Source organism: Urocitellus parryii, chromosome 7, assembly GCF_045843805.1.
Source record: "Urocitellus parryii isolate mUroPar1 chromosome 7, mUroPar1.hap1, whole genome shotgun sequence".
Taxonomy (NCBI): domain Eukaryota; kingdom Metazoa; phylum Chordata; class Mammalia; order Rodentia; family Sciuridae; genus Urocitellus; species Urocitellus parryii.
Window position 1 is genome coordinate 140,028,824 of NC_135537.1, and position 21,019 is coordinate 140,049,842.

Here is a 21,019-nt window from a genome sequence, read left to right on the forward strand (position 1 = left end):
GAGAAAATTAATGAGGTTTTTTTTTGTTTTGTTTTGTTTTAATTTTGAAAACGGTCTCCAATATATTTGGCATTGTTTATTTAAATTTCACAGTCAACAGTTGTTTAAATGAATTTATAAACTGGGTGGTTCTGTGAGCCCAAAACAGAACACTTTTTTAAGAAGTTTCTTCAAAAGTTTTTTTTACTTTAAAAAAATTTTTTTTCTTGCCAAAATGTCAATACAAACTGATCTTGTTAACATTTGATATAGGGAATTTATATATGTATATATTTTTTTTTGGTAGTTTTTAGTTGTCAGTGGACCTTTATTTTATTTATTTATATGTGGTGCTGAGACTCTAACCCAGTGTCTCAAACATGCTAGGCAAGCACTCTACCACTGTGTCACAATCCCAGCACCGGGAATTTATCTTTAATTATTGCATATTTTTCTTCATACTCTTGTGATACATTAAGAAGAGAATCCTTTTGAGAGACTAAATTTTGCATATGCGTACTTTCTGTGAAAAACTACAACTTGATAATCCTGTATTTGTTTGGAGCTGTTGAGCCTCTTTGGTTTCTATTTCATTCCTTTTATAGTTGGAAGCCATCATTGTAGTACCTTTATTTTATACTATTATTCTTTTTACAGCTATGACCATGAGTTAGTGTTTGGCGTCTCCTTGAAGAACATGAATAAAGCCGAGAGATTGGCTTTTGGTGAGTCACTTATGACCCACGCCATGGCCTTCACTGCTTTCTCAGAGAAGGTAGGACCCTCAGCATGCCCACTGCAGTGTTTGCACAGATGGAGCCACATTCTTCTGCAGACTGCTTATCCAGCAGAGCTTCATTCATGGTGTATATGATTTCTGTTAAAAGTTAGCTTCCAAGTAAGACATTGTACCTGTGTCACTTGGAGTTTGTAATAAAAATAGGAACTTTCCATGAGAGCAGAATTTGGGTCAGTAGCGAGTAAGAAAGTAACTGCTTTTCTGTAACTTTGAAAGGTCTTGGTGTGAAGAAAGGTCATCAGAGGAACTTAGGAGAAGATAACTGATCTTTTTATAAGGATTTATTTTTATAAATTATTTATTTATATGCAGTGCTGAGACTAACCCAGTGCCTCACTGAATATCCCCTGAATGTGTTCATATCTTCCTTGCATTTGTTAGTCAGTTTTTCTTGTGGTAAGATGTTAATAATAAATTTGTGGATTCCATGCATATTACTGAAGATTTATGCAGATCTTGAGGAAATTGGAGTTCAAAATTGGAGTTCAAATTTCAAATAAAGTAGTTCAAATTTGTTATGAAATATTTTGAATAGTAATATTACTATTTCTAGGATACAGTGTTGGAAAAAAACAACCAAAATTTTATCTTTCACAAATAAGCTCCTTACTTTCAGGCTATAGAATCAATATTTTACTCCTATACCCAGGGACTGTTTGTTTAATCTTTTGAGTTATTTTAATTCTTCTAGCCTACCTAGAGTTCTGATTTATTTTGTGTAATCTGTAGGCAAAATTGTGAGTGGGATGGAGTTTTCTCTCTGTAACTTCCTCCCACCTCTTCCAGTTATTTCACTTAACGGTATCCTGCTGACTTCATAGAATGTAGATCCTTGACTCTGTCCCATTTAAAACCTGATCTTAAGGAAATCTTAATTATATTTTTACAAAATAGGGCTTTAACTATTAGAATTCTGAGATAGTCTCAGTTTTACATGAGATTATACATGGTATGATTTATAAAGTATCCTGAACTAATTAGGCAAATCCTGTGCTGATATTTCCTAATTGTCCTATAGTTTTCATAAATAAATATAAGGGCTGGCGTTGTGGCTCAGTGGTAGAGTGCTCACCTAGTATGCATGAGGCACTGGGTTTGATCCTCAGCACCAAACAAATGTAAAATTAAAATATTGAAAATAAATAAATAAATAAATATGAAAGTTGAGATCTTAATAAACCATGGAGCTGTTGTCTTCATCATTACATTCTTTTCAGCTCTGGTTAGTGATATTCTCATACCACGAAACAGAAAAATGTGGGGAGCATAATTGGTATTATCTTTGTAGATCATGAAAAATCATTTCAGAAGAACAGAAGGTGATTTGAAAATCTTATTACCCCAACTTCATAAAATTCTCACATTTTAATAATAAACAAAATAAAAAGTACAAATTATTGAACCCAGGGATACTTTACCACTGAGGTATACCTTTTTATTTTACATTACTTTGGGGGAGGAGGATAGTGGGCATTGAACCCAGGGGTACTTAACCACTAAGTCACGTCCCTAGCCCTTTTTATTTTTTATTTTGAGACAGGGTCTCCCTGAGTTGCTTAGGGTCTTACTGAATTGCTGGGGCTGACTTTGAACTTGGGATCCTCCTGCCTCAGCTTCCAAAGTTACTGGAATGTGCCACCATACCCAGGCATTTTTATTAATTAATTAATTAATTTTTTAATTTACTTTTGGTACCAGGGATTGAACCCAAGGGTGCTGAACCACTGAGCCACATCTCCAATCCTTTTTTATATTCTTTTTTTTAATGTTTTTGGTGGTCACAATTTATTATTATAGTAATTATTATTATTAGTTGTAGACGGATGTAATACCTTTATTTATTTATTTATTTGTTTGTTTGTTTTTATTTGGTGCTAAGGATCAGACCCAGTGCTTCACACATGCTAGTGCTCTACCACTGAGCTACAATCCCAACCCCCTTTTATATATTCTTATTTAGAAATAGGATCTCACTGAGTTGCTTAGGACCTCCCTAAGTTGCTGAGGCCCTAATTATGGCTTTGAACTCACAATCCTCCTGCCTCAAGCCTCCCAAGCCACTGGAATTACAGGCATGTGCTATTACACCTGTGCCTGGCTTTATTTTTTATTTTGAGACAAAATCTTGCTAAGTTGCTTAGAGCTTCCCTGAGTTGCAGAGACTGCCCTCCAACTTGAAGACCTTTTGCCTCGTTTTCCTATGTTGCTGGAATTACAGGGGTGCACCACTAGAAGAAGGTCTTTTACTAGCTTTTCCCCATTTTATTCCAACTTTTTGGGTTTTGTTTTTTATTTTTGTTTTTTGAGGTGATGTCTCACTGTGTTGCCCAGGCTGATCTCAAACCTTGGATTCAACTCGTGGGCTTAAGCAATCCTCCTGCCTTAGCCTCCCAAGTGCTTGGACTAAAGGCATGTGTCATCATGCCAAGCAAAAGGGATTTTAAATAAGGGTGCCGTTTTGGCATTAGAAGCAAACAGTGGGAGGAATTTTTCATGAATTAATTATTATAGATAATTTTTTCATATTTATGTTCAGATCTGCTGTATTATAAAATTCAGTGGATTTGTAATTAAACTTTAAAAAGTCCCTTAAGTTAAAATTTTACATTATATAGGGGGCTGATTTTTAAAAAGACAAAGAGGGGCTGGGGGTGTGTCTCAGAGTTAGACCACTCTCCTAGCATGCATGAGGCACTATGTTCAATCCTCAGCACTTTATTTTAAAAATAAAATAAAGATATTGTGTCCACCTATAACTAAAAAATAAATATTTTTTAAAAAGGCAAAGAAACCTGTTGTAATTTCCAAGATAATTTCAATTTTCTGTATTTTCTATCCGTGTTATTTATATTTTTATTCAGAAATAAAAATCATTAATACTCCACATCATTTTCTTTGAAATTTCTGTTATTTGGTATGGTTCATACTAGTAGTATAAAGTAGAATTTATATGATAACTGAAATTTTATATTGCAGTATTTCTTGTCCCCCCACTAAGAGTTTTGACTACTAAAACTAATTTGAAATACATTTTAATAGCAGGCATGGTGGTGCATGCCTATAATCCCAGCAACTTTGCCGACTGAGGCAGGAGGATCATAAGTTTAAGGCCAGCCTCAGCAATTTAGTTGGGGGCTAAGCAACTTGGCGAGACCTTGACTCAAAATAAAAAATAAAAAGGGCTAGGGATGTAAATCAGTGGTAAAGTGCACTTGGTTTCAATCCCTGGTGCAACAACAAAAGTAATACAATAATGCACTTATCTCGTGCATAACAATAGCTTTACTTCTGCAATATTCTTTCTTGGTTTCTAATTTCATAGAATCCCTATGTAGGAGGTGCAGGTATTATCATTCTTGATTTGCAGATCCAAAGAACAACTTATTCTAGGTCATATAAAAATTCATTGGCTAAGTAAAGAATAATAAGCATTTTCAGACTTATGATAACAAATAAATGACTTTAGATGATATAGATTTTTTTAAAATATTTTTTTTTAGTTGTAGTTGGACACAATACCTTTATTTTATTTATTTTTATGTGATACTGAGGATTGAACCCAGTGTTTTGCATGTGCTGGCGAGCACTCTACTGCTGAGCCACAACTCCAGCCCCTAGATGAGCTAGATTTTAATGGAGATATTTAAAAGGAAAGTGAAGATGGACTACAATGAGTAAAATTAAAAGCCAAAACAGACATTTAGTATGCCAGCCTCAGAATGTACAGTTTAATGCTGTTAGTGTACTGATAAGAGTGTGTGAAACTTGTGGGTTTCTTTGTTGGCTGAATCTGAGACTGAAAATAATGAAATCTAAGAAAATTGCTAAGAGTAGAGAGTTCAGGTCAGCAAAGCCAAAGGAAACCAAATTCCAGGTAGATAAGACTCATCATGCAGTGATATGCAAGTGGGAGTTGACAGAAGAAATCATTAGGAGGTAATGCAAGGCTCAGCACTCTTCTTGTGCTATGAAGATTTAAGTTGTTTTGACATTAGCAAATGTTCTGGGTAAACGTGACAGAGAAAAGTCTTTTCCCAAATGGAGCCTTCCTTTTGTCCTTTTCTCTGTCATTATAATAAAAGCTATAAATATAAGTTATCATGATGAGTATCGCTGTCCCTTTAAGAAGATGAAAATTGAGCTTATTTTATTAATAAAGATAAAAGAGGGATAACAGTAGAACCACCTGGGTTTTGTTTATGAAAATGATCTTTTTATTTCTGCCTTGCCATTCAATCTCTGTTATATTAAATTCAATATATGTATAACTGAATCAGTAAAAGAACACACTTAAGAGAGTATCATTACTTGGTTTCTCTAAATAGAAAATCAGGTATTATGATGAGAATATGTTTATTTTGTTTTTTAAAAAACTCTGAACAAGTCTTAGAATTTTTTCTAAAATAAATGCAATGGGATGCCTTTTCAGGGAATTCTGATTGATTAAAAGCAAGAGTCCTTGGCTTCAAATGGTGTTCAATGTTTATAGTATTTTAATAAAAGTAATTTTTATTTTCCTAGCCAAGCAGCATTTTTACATTTATTTTCCGTATAGAATAGAATGTAAATGAGAAGATAGTATTTATTGCCTTATTAGTTTTATTGTATTTTTATCCCAAGAGATTCAAACTCTACTCTATTGGAGTATCCTTTTAGTGATAGTACAAGAAATGTGGCTCTGATCATGTACATTATAGCTGTGTAGAGCAGGCTGTTTTATTCTGAGTGGCCACAAAAGAGCTAAAATTGCATGACGCTCCCCATCCCTAGGAAGGGAAATCTAGTTTCAGATTTTATACTTCCATCTGCTTTTTTACAGGATGATCAGGATGGTGTATTTGTGAAATGGAGAGTGGAAAATTCATGGGGTGAAGACCATGGCCACAAAGGTGAGCGTAATATTGAAATACTAACTTCCTGTGATTGAGGTCTGCTCTACTCCACCTATCTGGGTGTAAAACTACTGTAGTATAGTGGATTTTTTGGTAATTACTCCCATTTGCTAAACTATTCTACAGAAAAATAAGAGGATCTGGTTTGCCCCAGGGTTCCTATGACCAAGATGGCATGCTGAACTCCCAGGTTGACTCTGAGACCTGTCTGTAATAGCATTTGTTCCAGACATGCTGACTGTGCTAGACTGCTTTGTAACAGAATCTCCTTGGCTGATGAGGAGGCTGAGTGCCCTTTGCTAGGATGCTGGCCATATGGCATTTGGTGCATTTTCATATACTGCACCAGCACTTCAGGAAGAAGCCTTCAAGTGGGAGAATGGGATTATCAGGAAACTTTCTTCAGGCATTTTTTAGGACTCCTTGAAACTTGTAAAGCATAAAGAAGAGAAAACACTTCAGCTACCATATGCAACTTTTTAAAAAAATATGTATTGTTTTTTTATGGGCACAATATCTTTATTTATTTATGTGATACTGAGGAGGATCGAACCCAGTGCCTCATACATGCAAGGCAGGTGTTCTACCACTGAGCTACAGCCCTAGCCCCAGTCTGCAACTTTTTGATATTGAGACATCAAAACTGTGGTAGAAGTCATAAATAAAGTATAATAACTAAGCTAAACAAAAAAGGTAATGTATGAGTTGTAGAAAATTTTAAAATATAAATAATAATTAAAAAAAATCTTGCCAGGCATGGTAGTGTGCATGTGTATAATCTCAGCCACTTAGGAGTCTGAGGCAGGAGGATCATAAATTTGAGGCCAACTGCTGCAACTTAGTAATATCATATCTGTCTCAAAAAAAAAAAATAGAAGTGGAAATGTAGCTCATTGATAAAATGGCACTGGGTTTAATCCCTAGTACCATGGGGAAAAAAATTTTTTGGTTTACAGTCTGGCCACTCAGAGATCACTATTGATTAACAGTTTAGGGCATCTACTTTTAAAGATTGTTTTCTAATAGATAAAAGCTTTTTAAAGTAGGTTTTATGCTTTAGTGTTTAGGGTTTCAAACCCAAAGTGGCGGCTACAGTAGTGTATGCACTTGAGCTATTTACTGATGGTGTTTTATAGCCAGCTCTTTCCCAGAGTCCATATTTCTTATTCTTAGTCAATGGATTCTAGCTGGGAAAGCCACATTAACCACGGTTTACTAGACTAATTAGAAGATTGGGAGGAAATGGGTAGGGAAACCAGAAAAATGAGATACACAGACATTTGGAAGCAAACTCCAGCATGTATCTTACCCAAGAGAAATCAGCCAGACATTTTCTTTAAAATAAAAATAAAAATAGAGATCTTAACTCCGCTTTGCTGTTTTTCTCCTCTGTATTTAGTATAGTGATTTTCCAACCATGTTCTTCAGATCCCTAGATTTCAAGGTTAAAGGTGGAAGAGGGTGCTTGGAAGTGAGCAGTTGAGGTTTCTGTTGCTCGTGTTTGAAACAGGCTTAGAACAGCCTGTTAGCCTGAGTTGTGAACTTGACAGGACTTTATTGTGCTGATTGAGCAGCACAGCACTGATTTGATGGCCAAAATCTAAAGGTCATTTAATCTGTCATTCCAAATCTTTTCATCTCCCCATGAAAAGATCATTGGTAGATTTTGGCTAACTGTCCCTGGGAGCTGCTATGAAACTCAGCAGCTCAGTGTTTATGTAAACAAATGTAAGTGCTGTTCATGCATTTCTCTTAAGCATCATCAAATAGTTGCATTTACCCCTTCGGTGACTTCTGTAATTGTTCTGTGATTATAGTGGTGCTTATTAAATTCACTATTATGAATTAGAGGTGCATTTTAAAAAATATTTTTTAGTTGTAAATGGACACAGTATCATTATATGTATTATATGAATTTATTTTATGTGGTACTGAGGATTGAACACAGAGATTCACATGTGTGAGGCAAGTGCTGTACCTCTGAGCTACAACCCTAGCCCAGAATGCAGCATTCTTTTTTTAAAATTTTTTAAATTTAAATTTTTTTTTTAGTTGTAGATAGGCACAATATCTTTATTTTTATTTATTTTTTTATTTTTTTATTTTTATTTTCATGTGGTGTTGAGTATAGAACCCAGGGCTCCATGCATGCAAGACAAGCACTCCACCACTGAGCTACAACTTCAGCCCCAGAATGCAGTATTTTTAAAAGTGCGATTTCATATAAGGTGAATTTCATTTTGAGACAAGTACACATTGGTGTATCAGGTAGAGAGGCATTCTAAACCTTTAGCAAAAAAAAAAAATTAAAAATAACTCATAGTTAGTGATATCTGTAAATTAATGGTAGTTAAGAAATGAGAAATGAATGCTTATCTTAAATTGGAAAGATTTGATTACTTGTAGTAAACATAAGATACAAGGGAAAGTTGTTTTTCTCTTGCTCCAGATGAACCTCTGTAGCTCCTGTCTCATCTCTGGTCTGATTTGGTACCTATAATTGGGATTGTTTTTGTATAGGTAAGCATCTAGGAAAAGGACTAAAGTTATGGCTTGTTTAGATGAGCCTGGATCTGTCCAGTTGCTTTTTTGGTATTTTCCATCTCTAACAGTCATTGGGTTATAGATAGTAGTAATACTTATTTAAGAGAAGATAAATACTTTCATAAAGTCAGGAAAGTGCTCTGTGTTTTTTGTAATAGAGATGATTCTGGGCGACTTTGTTGACTTTCTTTTTCTTTACACTTTTTTTGTTTGTTTATTTGGTACTGAGGATTGAACCCAGGGCCACTGAGGCACATCCTGAGCTCTTTTTATTTTTTACTTTGAGACAGGGTCTTGCTTAATTGTTTAGGTCTTGCTAAGTTGCTGAGGGTGGCCTTAATCTTGCCGATCTCCTGCCTTAGCTTCTCAAGTCACTATAATTACAGACATACACCACCACACCTATCTTATCAATACTTCTTTACTCCTACTCAATGCAAGTTTTGCTTCTTCTGTTGAGAGAACTGGGGTCTTGAGCATATACTTCATCTCTAATCCTTCCTAGTGAAATGTGCATTGATCTAGTAAAAATTAAATTAATTTTGTTGTTGTTCTCAAATAACTGAAATACCTGAGATTATACAGAGCAAAGCCAAAAGATAAAAATACCTGAGATTATACAGAGCAAAACCAAAAGATAAAAAGTTGAACTGAGGTTGGGGGTAGGGATAGTTCATTCAAAGCCAAAATAAATTATCCTCATGTATTTCTTGGTAATGTTCTTTCTGATATAACAGGAAGGAAGGAAGGAAGGAAAACATGATCTAATTTAATTGGCACACTTGGCCTGACCTTTGGAGAGTGCCTAGTGTGTTATTCTGTTGGTGATGTTTGTTTACCCCAGCAGGGCCCTCCTGTCTGTCATCCTGGTGGGCATTGCCTGGCACAGCTGAGGAGGACCTCTGTTTGTCCTCTCTTAGGAGACATGGCATAAGATTGTCATGCTGGGATTTTTGTTTCTGTAGATAACATTGTTAACAGTTTGTTACTGTTCTCTTTGGGATTTCTGCCTGGTAAGATTGATATTTCTGGAAAAAAGCAATGTTGATAATATAAGCTAGAGGTAAATAGAGCGGAGATACCTGAAGAAGTTGCCCTTGCTCTCTGCCTAGTTCTGTCTTGGTTATCCCCATTGGTCATGCTTATGGCCTTTCCTGCCTAGAGACTTATGTAAGTTAAATAATCTGTTTCACAAAATGATGAGAGATTTTTCTGACCAGGAGGGACATTAAAGGAGAAATTAGTTCTTGCCTTGCTATAGCATTTTGGTTAATTTGTGTTGGTAAATTAGAGTATTCATAGTCAGGCGTACAGAAAATTGAATGCTTATTAAGCATGTATGCCAGTAAGGTTTTCATTTCTCCCATTCTTGATATTTGACTATGCTTTGTTTGTGTGTGTGTGGGGGGGGGTGTACTGGGGATTGAACCCAGGGCCTTGTGTATGCAAGGTAAGCACTCTACCAAATGAGCTATATCCCCAGTCCTTGACTATGCACTTTGCACCTTAGTTATGGGTCTTATCAGATATGGATTTCATAGTTAGTTGAGGGAACAAACCTTGGGGTTTATTTTTTATTTGCATTATCTTTCATTTTAAAAAGTTGATATAGGCCAGGCATGGTCATGCATACCTGTAATCCCAGCAACTCAGGAAACTAAGACAGGAAGATCAAAAATTGGAAGCCAACCTTGGTAACTTAGACCCTGTCTTAAAATAAAAAGAGTTAGGAATGTGGCTTAGTGGTAAGCACCGCTGGGTTCAATCCCCAATACCACAAAAAAAAAAAAAAAAAAAAAAAGAGAGAAAAAGTTGAATATTTGTAAAAATCTAAGAATTTAAATTAGAGGAAATAACTATTGATTTTTCTCATTCTTAGTCTGAAATTCATCTGAGAAGAATCTTTAGCCAAAATGACCTGCAGGTTCCCTAGCTAATCAGTGGTAGAACTAGAACTAAAACTCAGATAGTCTGACACCAGAGCCAGTTTTCTTAATTACAGAACTGTGTTTTCTTTCACCTTGTCTGTTCAAGTCACCCCTAGTCCACTTGTAAGTAAGAAGTCTAATTCATGATATGGGGGGTTAGAAATTCTAAGGGGACATAAAACTCTGTAAAGGGTGTAGAGACATCATTTGATGATCTGATGTTGGGAGAAAAGGCTCATAGTCCAGCATTCATGGCTGAGAATCTAAATTAGGAGCAGAAAGCATCTTGTGAAGGTCTGTGTCCAACATTATTTGCTCATTATGAGTTAGGCAAGTAAGAAACTGTACACAGCCACCCAAGACCTCCCCAGTTTTGTTCATGCTCCTTTTAAACAAATTTTTGGTGTTTCTGAACTTTCTGTCATGGGCAATTTCAAACATATTCAAAGTAAACAGAAGAGTATTAAGGAGCCCATCCCATGTCCCTATCACCCAGCTTCAGTATTTTTCAACATTCTAGTATATATACGTCAAACTTGTCAATAGTTAACAGATTCTTTGTTGGTCTCTCTAATGACCTGTTTTATTAGGAAATTTTTCTTTTGGGATTGGTTTATTAGTCCTGAGATTATATCCCTGTGGTAAGCCTGATAACAGCAGAATCCGAGTGTGGAATTATCATAACATAATTCATAATGCTTGTTCAGTCTAGTCTCTCAATATGGTGAGTAATAGAACTTTTAAGTGAGAGTAATGTGATAGTATTTTCTAACTCTGTAATGTTCATTAAAAGAGAAATCTTTATCTTTTTAAAATTCTATTCTTAGTTTTCATTTGGAACCAAAATGAATTAATTATTTTATGGCCTAAGAATGTATTTCAGTGGTAGAGCACTTACCTAGCATGTTCAAGGCCCTGGTTTCTATGCCCAACACATTACTTTTGTGTCTTTTAGATGCTTAAACACTTGAAATTATTTCTTTTTGGGGGGTTGGGGGTACCGGGGATTGAACCAGGGGCACTTAACAACTGAGCCACATCCCTAGCCCTATTTTGTATTTAGAAATAGGATCTCACTGAGTTGCTCAGCACCTCGCTTTTGCTGAGGCTGGCTTTGAATTTGTGTTCCTTCTGCCTCAGCCTCCCAAACTGCTGGGATTACCGGTGTGTGTCACCACACCTGGCTTGAAAATATTTCTAATTCATATTTTTCATCTTATAAATGTGTGTCTCTATTCCCGATTTCATTTTAGCAAAATTTCCAGTCTTACTCCTAAAAAGGAATCTCTTGATGATTTTGTTTAGAGACTTTGGCATGTTAGATATTAATCTAGAAAGAAACGTATGTGGCAAATTCATATTATATCTGAATAAACCAACATATGGCTTTTAATTGCCTCATCAGACAAACTACCACTTGGAAACAGTATGTCCAATGCTTAGCACAAAATTCACCATATTCTTCCTGTAATCTTACACTGTGAAACCAGGCAAATTATGGAGAGAATTAATATTTAATTCTTGATCATAGATCCTGAATAGTAATTTAACCTTAGTTTCACATTTCTCTATTAGTAACATGGATAGTTACTGTTTCCTTATGAAATCCTACATTTTGTCTCTCTGTAGCCATCAAATGGCATCAAATGTGTAAAAGCATTTTTCAGACTGTAGACTGTCAGACAAATCTTTGGTTTTTCTTTTTTTTTTTTTTTCCTTTTCTTTTTTCCATACTAGGGATTGAACCAGGGGGACTTTACCACTGAGCTACAACCCCAGTCCATTTTTTTTTCTTTTGGTACTGAGGATTACACCCAGGGGTACTTAACCACTGAGCCACATCCCCAGCCCCTTTTTAAACATTTTATTTAGATACAGGGTCTGGCCGAGTTGCTAAGTGCCTCAATAAGTTGTTGGTGCTGGCTTTGAACTCCTGATCCTCCTGAAATCTTGAGTTGCTTGGATTACAGGTATTCACCACTGTGCCCAGACCAGCCCTTTTTATTTTTAATTTTGAGACAGAGTTTCACTAAGTTGCCCAGGCTGGTCTCAGATTTGTGATCCTCCTGCCTTAGCCTCCCTGAGTCACTGGGATTACAAGGATGCACCATCTTTTCTCACACAAATCTAAAGAGTTAAATGAATATTCTTTATTTCTATCCAAGGTACTCAAGACATATCATTATATAGCATCTTACTTTATAAGAAGATAAAGTTTGCTAATGTAATTGTATTTATTTTTCTGCATGGCATCAAGGTAATCAAGATGTGAATGCAGGTGGTTATATCCATGCTTTATGTGAGGAGACTTGAAACATATTGAGAGGTTTTGGCTTATTTAGGTTGTGCAGGATCAGGGATCAAATTGGAATTCAGAACTTGCAGCATCCCTAATAGTGTATATGACTTGCAGGTGCAGTTTTGCAGACCTGTGACCCAGTGACTCCAGAGCTAAGGCAGGAGGTTCATGAATTTGAGGTCAACCTGGATAACTTAGCAAAACCCTGTTTCAAAATGAAATTTTAAAGAAGGACTGGGGATGTAGTTCAATGGTAGAGCACTCCTGGGTTTAATCCCCAGTATCCCCACCACCACCACCACACACACACACACACACACACACACACACACACACACACACACAAGTATATATGACTTATGAAAGATAATCATTTGCTGATCTGCTTGAGGTTCCCTTCTGGCTTCAAGGGCAAGTAATATAAATTATAGGCAATGTTGAGCTGAACTTCCTGAAACAAGTATGAACTGAAAACAGAGATTTTAATATCCTGTAAAGGAGCAATATACAAATTTGTTATGTTGCCTTGGAGAGTTTTCATGTCCCTCCAGGTTTGGGGAAGTGCTACTATCATTAAACCTGGATAACTGAGTTCTTTGAAATGGATTTTTCATCATCTGTCTTTATTAACCAAGTAGCCCACATGCCTCAGGCTAAATAAAAGTACCTGTGACTGGGAATGCATCCCTGCTATCCCATATTGGCTATATAATTTTGGTCATGGTCTTTAATCTATCAGCTTTCTCATTTATAAAACAGGGATAATAATTCTGTCTACTTCAGAGGATTGTGGTGAGTACTATGCCAGGCACATAAGAAGTACTAAAAAATATTTGCTAACATTGCTATTGTTGTTACTATTAGCCATAGGCTAATGAAAGCAAGAGAACAAGAACATCAGGCCCCCTCACCTTTCCCATCTAGAGGAAGGCTTTTTAACTTGTCCTATGGTTCCAGCTTCAGATCTCTAGGAATCAGGTGCCATTGTGACTGTTTGCTATATCACCACTCACTGGATGCATACCCTGATACCCTGTAGTGTGTACTTAGTTTCGTGAGAGAAAGTGGTAGAGGTGAATAAACCTGATGCTGAGGAAAAACCATTAGCAGTAGCATCAGCTCATATTTATTGATGGGATGCAGGGAAGCGTGCACAGGCCGTGGTGGAATGAATGTCTTTGGCCCTCAGAGGAGTTTATACTTAATCCCTTGGGACATGGGAAGGAAATTTGAAGAGGGCTGTGATGTGACAGAAGTGGCATTCATGGTGTGCTCCTCAGACTGTAAGATATAGGATAAATAGACCGAGAAAAGCAAAGAAGAAGATGATTTCTCCAAGAAGGCAAATGTCAGAGAAAGAGGAAGAACCAGGGAGGGCCCCTCAGTGGGGAGAAAAGTAGAAAGACATTGAAACTAAGGTTTTTGGAAGGGTGAGGGATGGAGAGAGCACCTTAGAAGCTAGGAGACTTGGTGGTGTCAGGAAAAATGTGGAGAGTGCTGGGACAGAAAGAAACTGAGTCAAGGGAAAGGGGCTTTGGGATTGGATTAGAAAGTGGTTTAGGAAGCTTTGGGAGGGATGGGGGTGCAAACCCATGTCCTGTTATGCCACATCAGCAGCATTTTAGTACTAAATTTCTTCAAACGCCAAGTAAAGCAGGATCAGGGGAAATTGAGGAGGGGACCTTTGAAGCTGTAATCTTGATCCGTGTATGTGAAACATAAGCAGCAGGCATAGGTGTAGAGTAATAGGGGATGAACTGCAGGGAGAGGGTGAATCAGCGTTAGAAAGGTTAGGGCTTCCTGGTAGGGCTGTGATGTTTTTTGGAAAAGGGTGAGGGAAGGCCAGCCAGAAATATGATAGCAGAAAAGGGCAGTCTTGGCATTTGGAACATGCTTTAGATAGACCAAAGAAGTAAGGCCAAGAAATAATGTGGCATGCCTATTATTGCAGTGGCTTGGGAAGCTGAGACAGCCTCAGCAACTTAGCTTGGCACTTAACAACTCAGAGAGACCCTCTCTCTAAATAAAATATAAAAAACGGATGTGGCTCGTGGTTAAACACTCCAGGGCTCAATCCTTAGTACAAAAAAGAAAAGAAAAAGAAATAATATGGCCTGCCATCCATGGAGCTTTTGAATAATGACCAAAAAGCTGGCTTTGCCTGAAACAAATAGGAGTAGTGGTAGTTTGGGGGTCAGAGAGAAGTCATTGAGTTTTGGTGGGAAAAAAAGACCCTTGGATGACATCTGAATTTGTGCTTTCCTCACCCTGTCCAATGTCAGAGAGCCTGGCTGAGTCGTGTGAGCTCTCACATTTGTCTGACTCAAGTTCACTGTCCAGAGAACAAAGAAGAAACCAGCCCTGTGATGAACAGGCTTCTTCTGGGCTCCTTAATAGGGTGCACTTCTCAGGATGGGTACACTTGTGCTGATTGAACTTTGTTGTGGATGATTTTTAAAAATGCAAAAAACACAGACCAAACAGCCCATTTTGCCTACTGCATTTTCCACTCCGTGTTTTTTCTGATGTCTTTACCAGGCAGATAGGACCTTCTCTAGCCTTTGTTTCTGAGAGGGGCCACCAGTAATATCCGGCTCTATGGATATCTCCTCTTTTTATCAGCAAAAGGTTCGAGAACATTAATGTGTCCTCACTCCCGAGCCAGACTTCTGTGTTTACTCTGGAGGAAGAAGCCTCCTCTGAGATCACTGTCCAAATGGCAGTCATAATTGGAAGTGGTTGTTTTGGTTCCCTTCCTCTGGCCATCCTGTTATCCATCCTTCTAAATGCACACACTTAAAACACATGACATCTCTGATTTAAAGACGAATACCTATAAACAGACCCTATAGAAACTGGGTTTCTGGCTATTGTTTTGTGATTTGTGAGCAGATCAGGTTGGTTCCAAACTGTTAGTGCTTATGCTAGATTAAATGCTGTCACCGCAGCCATAACTACCTGACAAGGCTGAGAGCTCTGTTGGAGGAATCTGAGCCCTGTAAAGATTCTAAATTGAAAATTAAGACCTGCGTTGATATGGGCTTTGCTTACTAGCTGTGTGATTTTGGACAACTAAAACCCACCATGCCTGCCTTAGAGTATTATTGTGAGGATTAAAATCAAAGCAGGGGTGGTATATGTGACATTGCATTGTGAAATGAAAGCTCCCTACAGGGTTTTTTGGGTTTTTTTTTTTCTTTTTTAATGTGTGTGTGTTTTATTTTGTTTCCTGAAGTATAATTATTTTAATAGCTAATACAATTAACATTGTTCTAAAATCAAAATAACAAAGTTTATAGAGGGGAATCTTTTTTCCCTCTGTCACTCTCCTTTCCATTTCCCCACCCCTTCTTTAAGGTTACCATTTCTGTTAGTTTCTGGTGTATCTTTCCCTTTTTTTGTAAGTGTAAATATATTTTAGAATGTATTATAGCTTTCTTTTCTTCCATGGGGGTAGGATACTTTCTACCCTGCTCTGCATTTTTTTTTTCTCACTTCATTTAACAGTATGTCTTGGAGGCATCTCCTTATCAGTATATTTCCACATTAATACGCTTCCTTGTCTTCCATTGTCTGGATATACCACAGTTTATCTAACCAGTTCCCTTACTATTGGGTTATTTCTGGTCTTTTACTATTACAAACAATATTGCAGTGAGTTATTATGTGTACAATGTTTAAACAGTGTCTGGCCCATTTAAGTGCTGAGGACGTACAGTTATCATTGCACATGGATACATCTTGTGTGCATGCAAGAACTTTGTAACTATAGAACATTGTCCTAGAAATGGCATTGGCACATAATTAAAAAAAAAAAATTAGGTATTGGAGATTGAACTCAGGGGCACTCAACCATTGAGCCACATCCCCAGCCCTATATTGTGTTATTTCTTCCACAGGGACAGCATACTTTCTATCCTGCTCTGAATTTTTTTTCTCACTACTTTTAACAGTGTGTCTTGGAGGCATCTCCTTATCAGTTTATTTCCACATCAATAAACTTCATTGTCTGTATATACCACAGTTTATCTAACCAGTTCCCTTACTATTGGGTTGATTCTGGTCTTTAACTATTACAAACAATATTGCAGTGAGTTAATAGGTGTACAGTGTTTAAATAGTGCCTTGCCCAGTTAAGTGCTGAGTATGTACAGCTGTTATTGCACATATTGTAAAGACTCACTGAGTTGCTTAGCACCTCACTTTTTCAGAGGCTGGCTTTGAATTCATGATTCTCCTGCCTCAGCTTCCAAGCCACTGGGATTACAGGTGTGCACCACCACGCCCGGTGGCATTTAATTTTATATTGAAATTGTCTGTGTTCATAGGTGGGGACTAGACAATGCCAAGGCCTTAGTGAGCCTGTGGGGTTTTTTTTGAGACTATGTTTCACCAGTTGTGGTGGCATATGCCTGTATTTTCAATGACTTGGGAGGCTGAAACAGGAGAATCACAAATTTGAGGCCAGCCTTGGCAACTTAGTGAGACCCTATATCAAAATAAAAAGGGCTGGGGGTGTGGCTCAATGGTAGAAGATCTCTGGGTTCAGACCCAGAAAACCACTCATCCCCCTGCACCCCTGCCACCAAAAAAAAAAAAAAAAAAAAGACTTTTTTATGATTTTTTTTACTACTTTTTTTCTTATATTTTCATAATAATAATAGAAAAAAATGTAAGCATAAAATCAAAGTTGTGAACCAAAAAAGAAGATTGATAAATATGACTTCATAAAAACAATAACCCTTAGCAGGCTAGAAAATGTAAACTAAATTAGAAGGCAGATTATACAGTAGGAAAAAGTGTTTAGCCAATATAAATATATAGTATGCTCTTACTGATCACTGAAAAAGAAACTCTTCAATTAAAAAGGGGGAGAGATCTCAGACACTTTATAAAAGAAAATTATAGATAGCATACAAAAAATATTTTTAATGTGGAGGAAGAGTTAATTACAAAAATGGTACCCATTTACTTAACCCTAAAATTTTAATTGGTGCTGCACATGGTGGGACATGCCCATAATTCCAGCAACTGGGAAGGCCGAGACAGGAGGATTCAAAATTTTAGGCCAGCCTGAACAACTTAGTGAAACCCTGTCTCAAAATAAAAGATTAAAAGGGCCAGGGATATGGCTCCATGGTAGGATATGAAGCAGGAGGACTTGTGGTTCTTTGTCTTCATGAATTCAAATGAGATCCATGGACACAAAGGGTGAGAGCAAAAGTAACAGGATTTATTAAAGTAATAGAAACAGAGCTCTTGCAAAGGGAGGAGTCATCCCAAGGAGGGTTTCTGAGGGGTGGCTATTGTCTAGGGGTTTATGTTAAAGGTGAGTTAGGTGGCCTTGAAGATCTTAAGCCAGAAATTTTAAAAGCAGTAGGTTTTTGAGTCCAATCACATCAGGGCACCTGGTATCCATGGTGCTTCCTGTCCAATCTGGGTGTTGATCATGTACCACTTCACCTTAGGGATAGGCTTAGGGTTCTGGCCCAAACCATCAAGCTCCAGTGGAGTCTCTGGTCACAAGCTCACTAGTAAACTCCTTTTTTTTTTTTTTTTTTTTTTTGTGCAGGAATTGGGTAGATGGGGGAGCTACCAGGTATTAAACCCAAAGGCGCTTAGCCACTGAGCCACATCCCCAGCTGATTTCATGTTTTGAGACAGGGTCTTGCTAAGTTGCTCAGGGCCTTGTTAAATTGCTGAGGCTGGCTTCAAGTTTGCAGTCCTCCTGCCTCAGCCTCCTGATTTGCTGAGATTACAGGCTTGCACCACTGTACCAAGTCTAGTAAACACCAGAGAGTGGCCCTTAATCCTGTCTGCTAACATACATGTTTCTATCTCCTGCTTTCAAGTCCCAGTACCTCAAAAAAAAAAAAAAAAAAAAAAGAATGTGAGATAATTGCCAGTAAGGTTGCCTTGTTTTCCTTTCTGAGACCCTTACTTCAGCCTTGAGTTAGGGCCTTGAGGAAGGATTGGCAGTGACTTAATGAAGTAAGTCCATGCTGCTGGACAGATCCACCAGAACAGATCAGATAACTTGTTTTTGTTGCCCTTTTTTAAAATAGCAAAATAATAGTTTGTTAGTGAAGTAAAATACTTCACAAAGTCAACAGAAAATGTAAAATATTTCCAATTAATATATTCATAAATGAAATTTATAAATTATTTGTCACCTTAATTTAGTCTGAGAGGTTTTTGTGGGGTTTTTTGGTGGGAAACTAGGGATCAAACCCAAGGGTGCTCTACCACCAATCTACATCTCCAGGCCTTTGTACTTTTTATTTTGAGACAGGGTCTTGCTAAGTTGCCAAGACCTCAAACTTGTGATCCTCCTACTTCAGCCTCCTGAGTCACTGGGATTACTGGTGTGTTGTAGGGGACAGATGAGGCAGGGCACCGAAGATAGCAGGAAGCAGTTTTATTTGGCTGCAGCCATGTTCAGAAGACACAGCTTTCGCTGTAATCAATAAATCCTCTGAACCGGGAGTTCAGGTAGTTTCAGAACTTTATACCCAGCATGTAAGGGAAAGGGCTCAGAAGTTCATATAAAAGTAGCTTTTTCTTTCACTCTTCTGGGCAAGTTAACCCTTCAAGGACAGCACCTGAGAAGGGAGAGCTTCTTCACTTTCTTTCTTTCCTCCCTCTGCCAGCTGTTACCATGGAGCCCAGTTGGTAACTTCTTTTATTTTAGAAAGTAGACATCTCTGTGAAGCTCCAGCTCAAGGCCAGAGGCCGTGTTAAAGGACCTGTCTTTTTTATAACATTTTGCATTTGCAAACACACTTCTACAAACTACTATACTGGATAAATGCTTGTGAAAAACTAGTAAAGGGGAATTCAGCACCTGGAGTGCTGATTTCTTCCAGGCCAGCCACCAAGTAAAACAGAGCAACAGGAAAATAGGAAGTTTACCTACATTGAACTCTTTTGTAGAGACTCTTTTGCTGATAGTCCTAAAATCAATTATGGTGAAGATTTCTGGAGAAGCTTAGTTAAGATTTTCTGTGGAGAAGGAGGTGCCACTACAGGTGTGCACCACGACAGCTGGCTAATCTAAGAGGTTTAAATCTCAGGTCCCTGGCAGAATTTCAGAAAACTTTCCTGGATAAACTCTTCCTTACCTTAAGTGAGTCCTTTGGATCTCTTCTTAGTGCACTCACCAGTCCACAGCTTTATCCACAGACACTGTTTTCTAACCTTTATAGATGGATCCTCCTCTTTCTCTTACAAAATACAAAAACATTGCTAGTTTCTTTGAAAGATTGCTCACTTATTTTCTTTCTTTCTTATTGCATGTAATAAGACATTGAAGTTTAAATACAATTTAATTTCACGTTAGTTTCTTTCTTTTTTATTAATTTTTTTAGTTGTAGATGGACACAATATCTTTATTTATTGATTGGTGCTGAGTATCAAACCCAGGGTCTTACACCTGCGAGGCAAGCACTTTGTCCACTGAGCTACAGCCCCAGTCCCTAATTTCACCTTAGTTTCTGAAGTTGACCTTCTTTTTTAAAAAAATTTATTTATTTATTTGTAGTTGTAGATGGACAGAATGCCTTTATTTTATTTGCTTATTTTTATGTGGTGCTAAGGATCAAACCCAGTGCCTCACGCATGCTAGGCAATTTCTCTGCCGATGAGCCACAACCCCAGCACCTGAAGTTGACCTTCTTTATCCATTATTTATTTGTTTTCCTAAATGTTAACCTGGGGTCTCCCATTTTGCTTTCTTTTCCTTCTTCCTTGTGGAGTGCCTGTTTCTAATGGCTAGAGAGCTCAAGGGCTGGGGCTGCAGCCTTTCTGAAATCAGAATGACCACCAGCACCCTGCCTGATCAGCTGGTCTGCTGCTCTTCCACAGCATTCCTGGCTTTCAGACACATCGATCTTAATCTTCTCAGTCAAACTCAGAGACGCACAGTGTCAACAGTTACAGCAGCCACAGTCCATTATCTACTCAGGGTGCAATTACTTGGCAGCCACCTAGACTGTGAGGGTTTTGTGGGCCCCCAAAGAATTCATATCCTGAAGAGAGACACTAATCAAGGCAGGTTCTCTTGGCAGGGACATTAAAAGGGTGGATTACAAATGATAGGAGTTTTAATTTGTGAGGACTTAATCTGATCTGCTTTGGAACAAGATAGTGTAGATATATACTTATTGTCCATTTTCTCTGAGTATTCTTGAAGATTCATTTGATCTTATGATGATATTATTGTTATAAAGACACAGAACTTTATTACATGAATCTGCCTGTCCCTTACCTTTCTCACTGCCCAGAGCTACTCTAAAATGTGTTTAGCCTGCAGTGCCATAAGAGGAGGGATGGCCGATGTGTCAGATGGTATGGTGTGGTATTGCACATTCTGGTCTCTTGCTCACTCAGAGCCCCTTTTGAGAAGGGAGATGCTGAGTCTCTGAGGAAGCATGCACTTAGGATGCGACAAAAAGTCAGATTGGCCCTTCATCTGACAAAGTGTTGGTTGCTAGAACTGCTTGGCACCGATAGAGGTGATGTTAAGATTCTGACTGACTGATACCAGCAATGCCAGGGACTTTGGGTATATAATCAGGAC

General features: G+C 37.7%; 1 protein-coding gene across 1 annotated transcript in view; it reads left to right on the plus strand.

The window, feature by feature from the left end:
* Blmh (bleomycin hydrolase) overlaps positions 1-21,019 on the plus strand; it is a 45,318-nt gene that overhangs the window by 21,762 nt on the left and 2,537 nt on the right. Inside the window, exons 10-11 of the mRNA XM_026388828.2 lie at positions 637-754; positions 5,598-5,667. Coding sequence (XP_026244613.1) covers positions 637-754; positions 5,598-5,667 — 188 coding nt within the window. The remainder of the gene's footprint in view (positions 1-636; positions 755-5,597; positions 5,668-21,019) is intronic.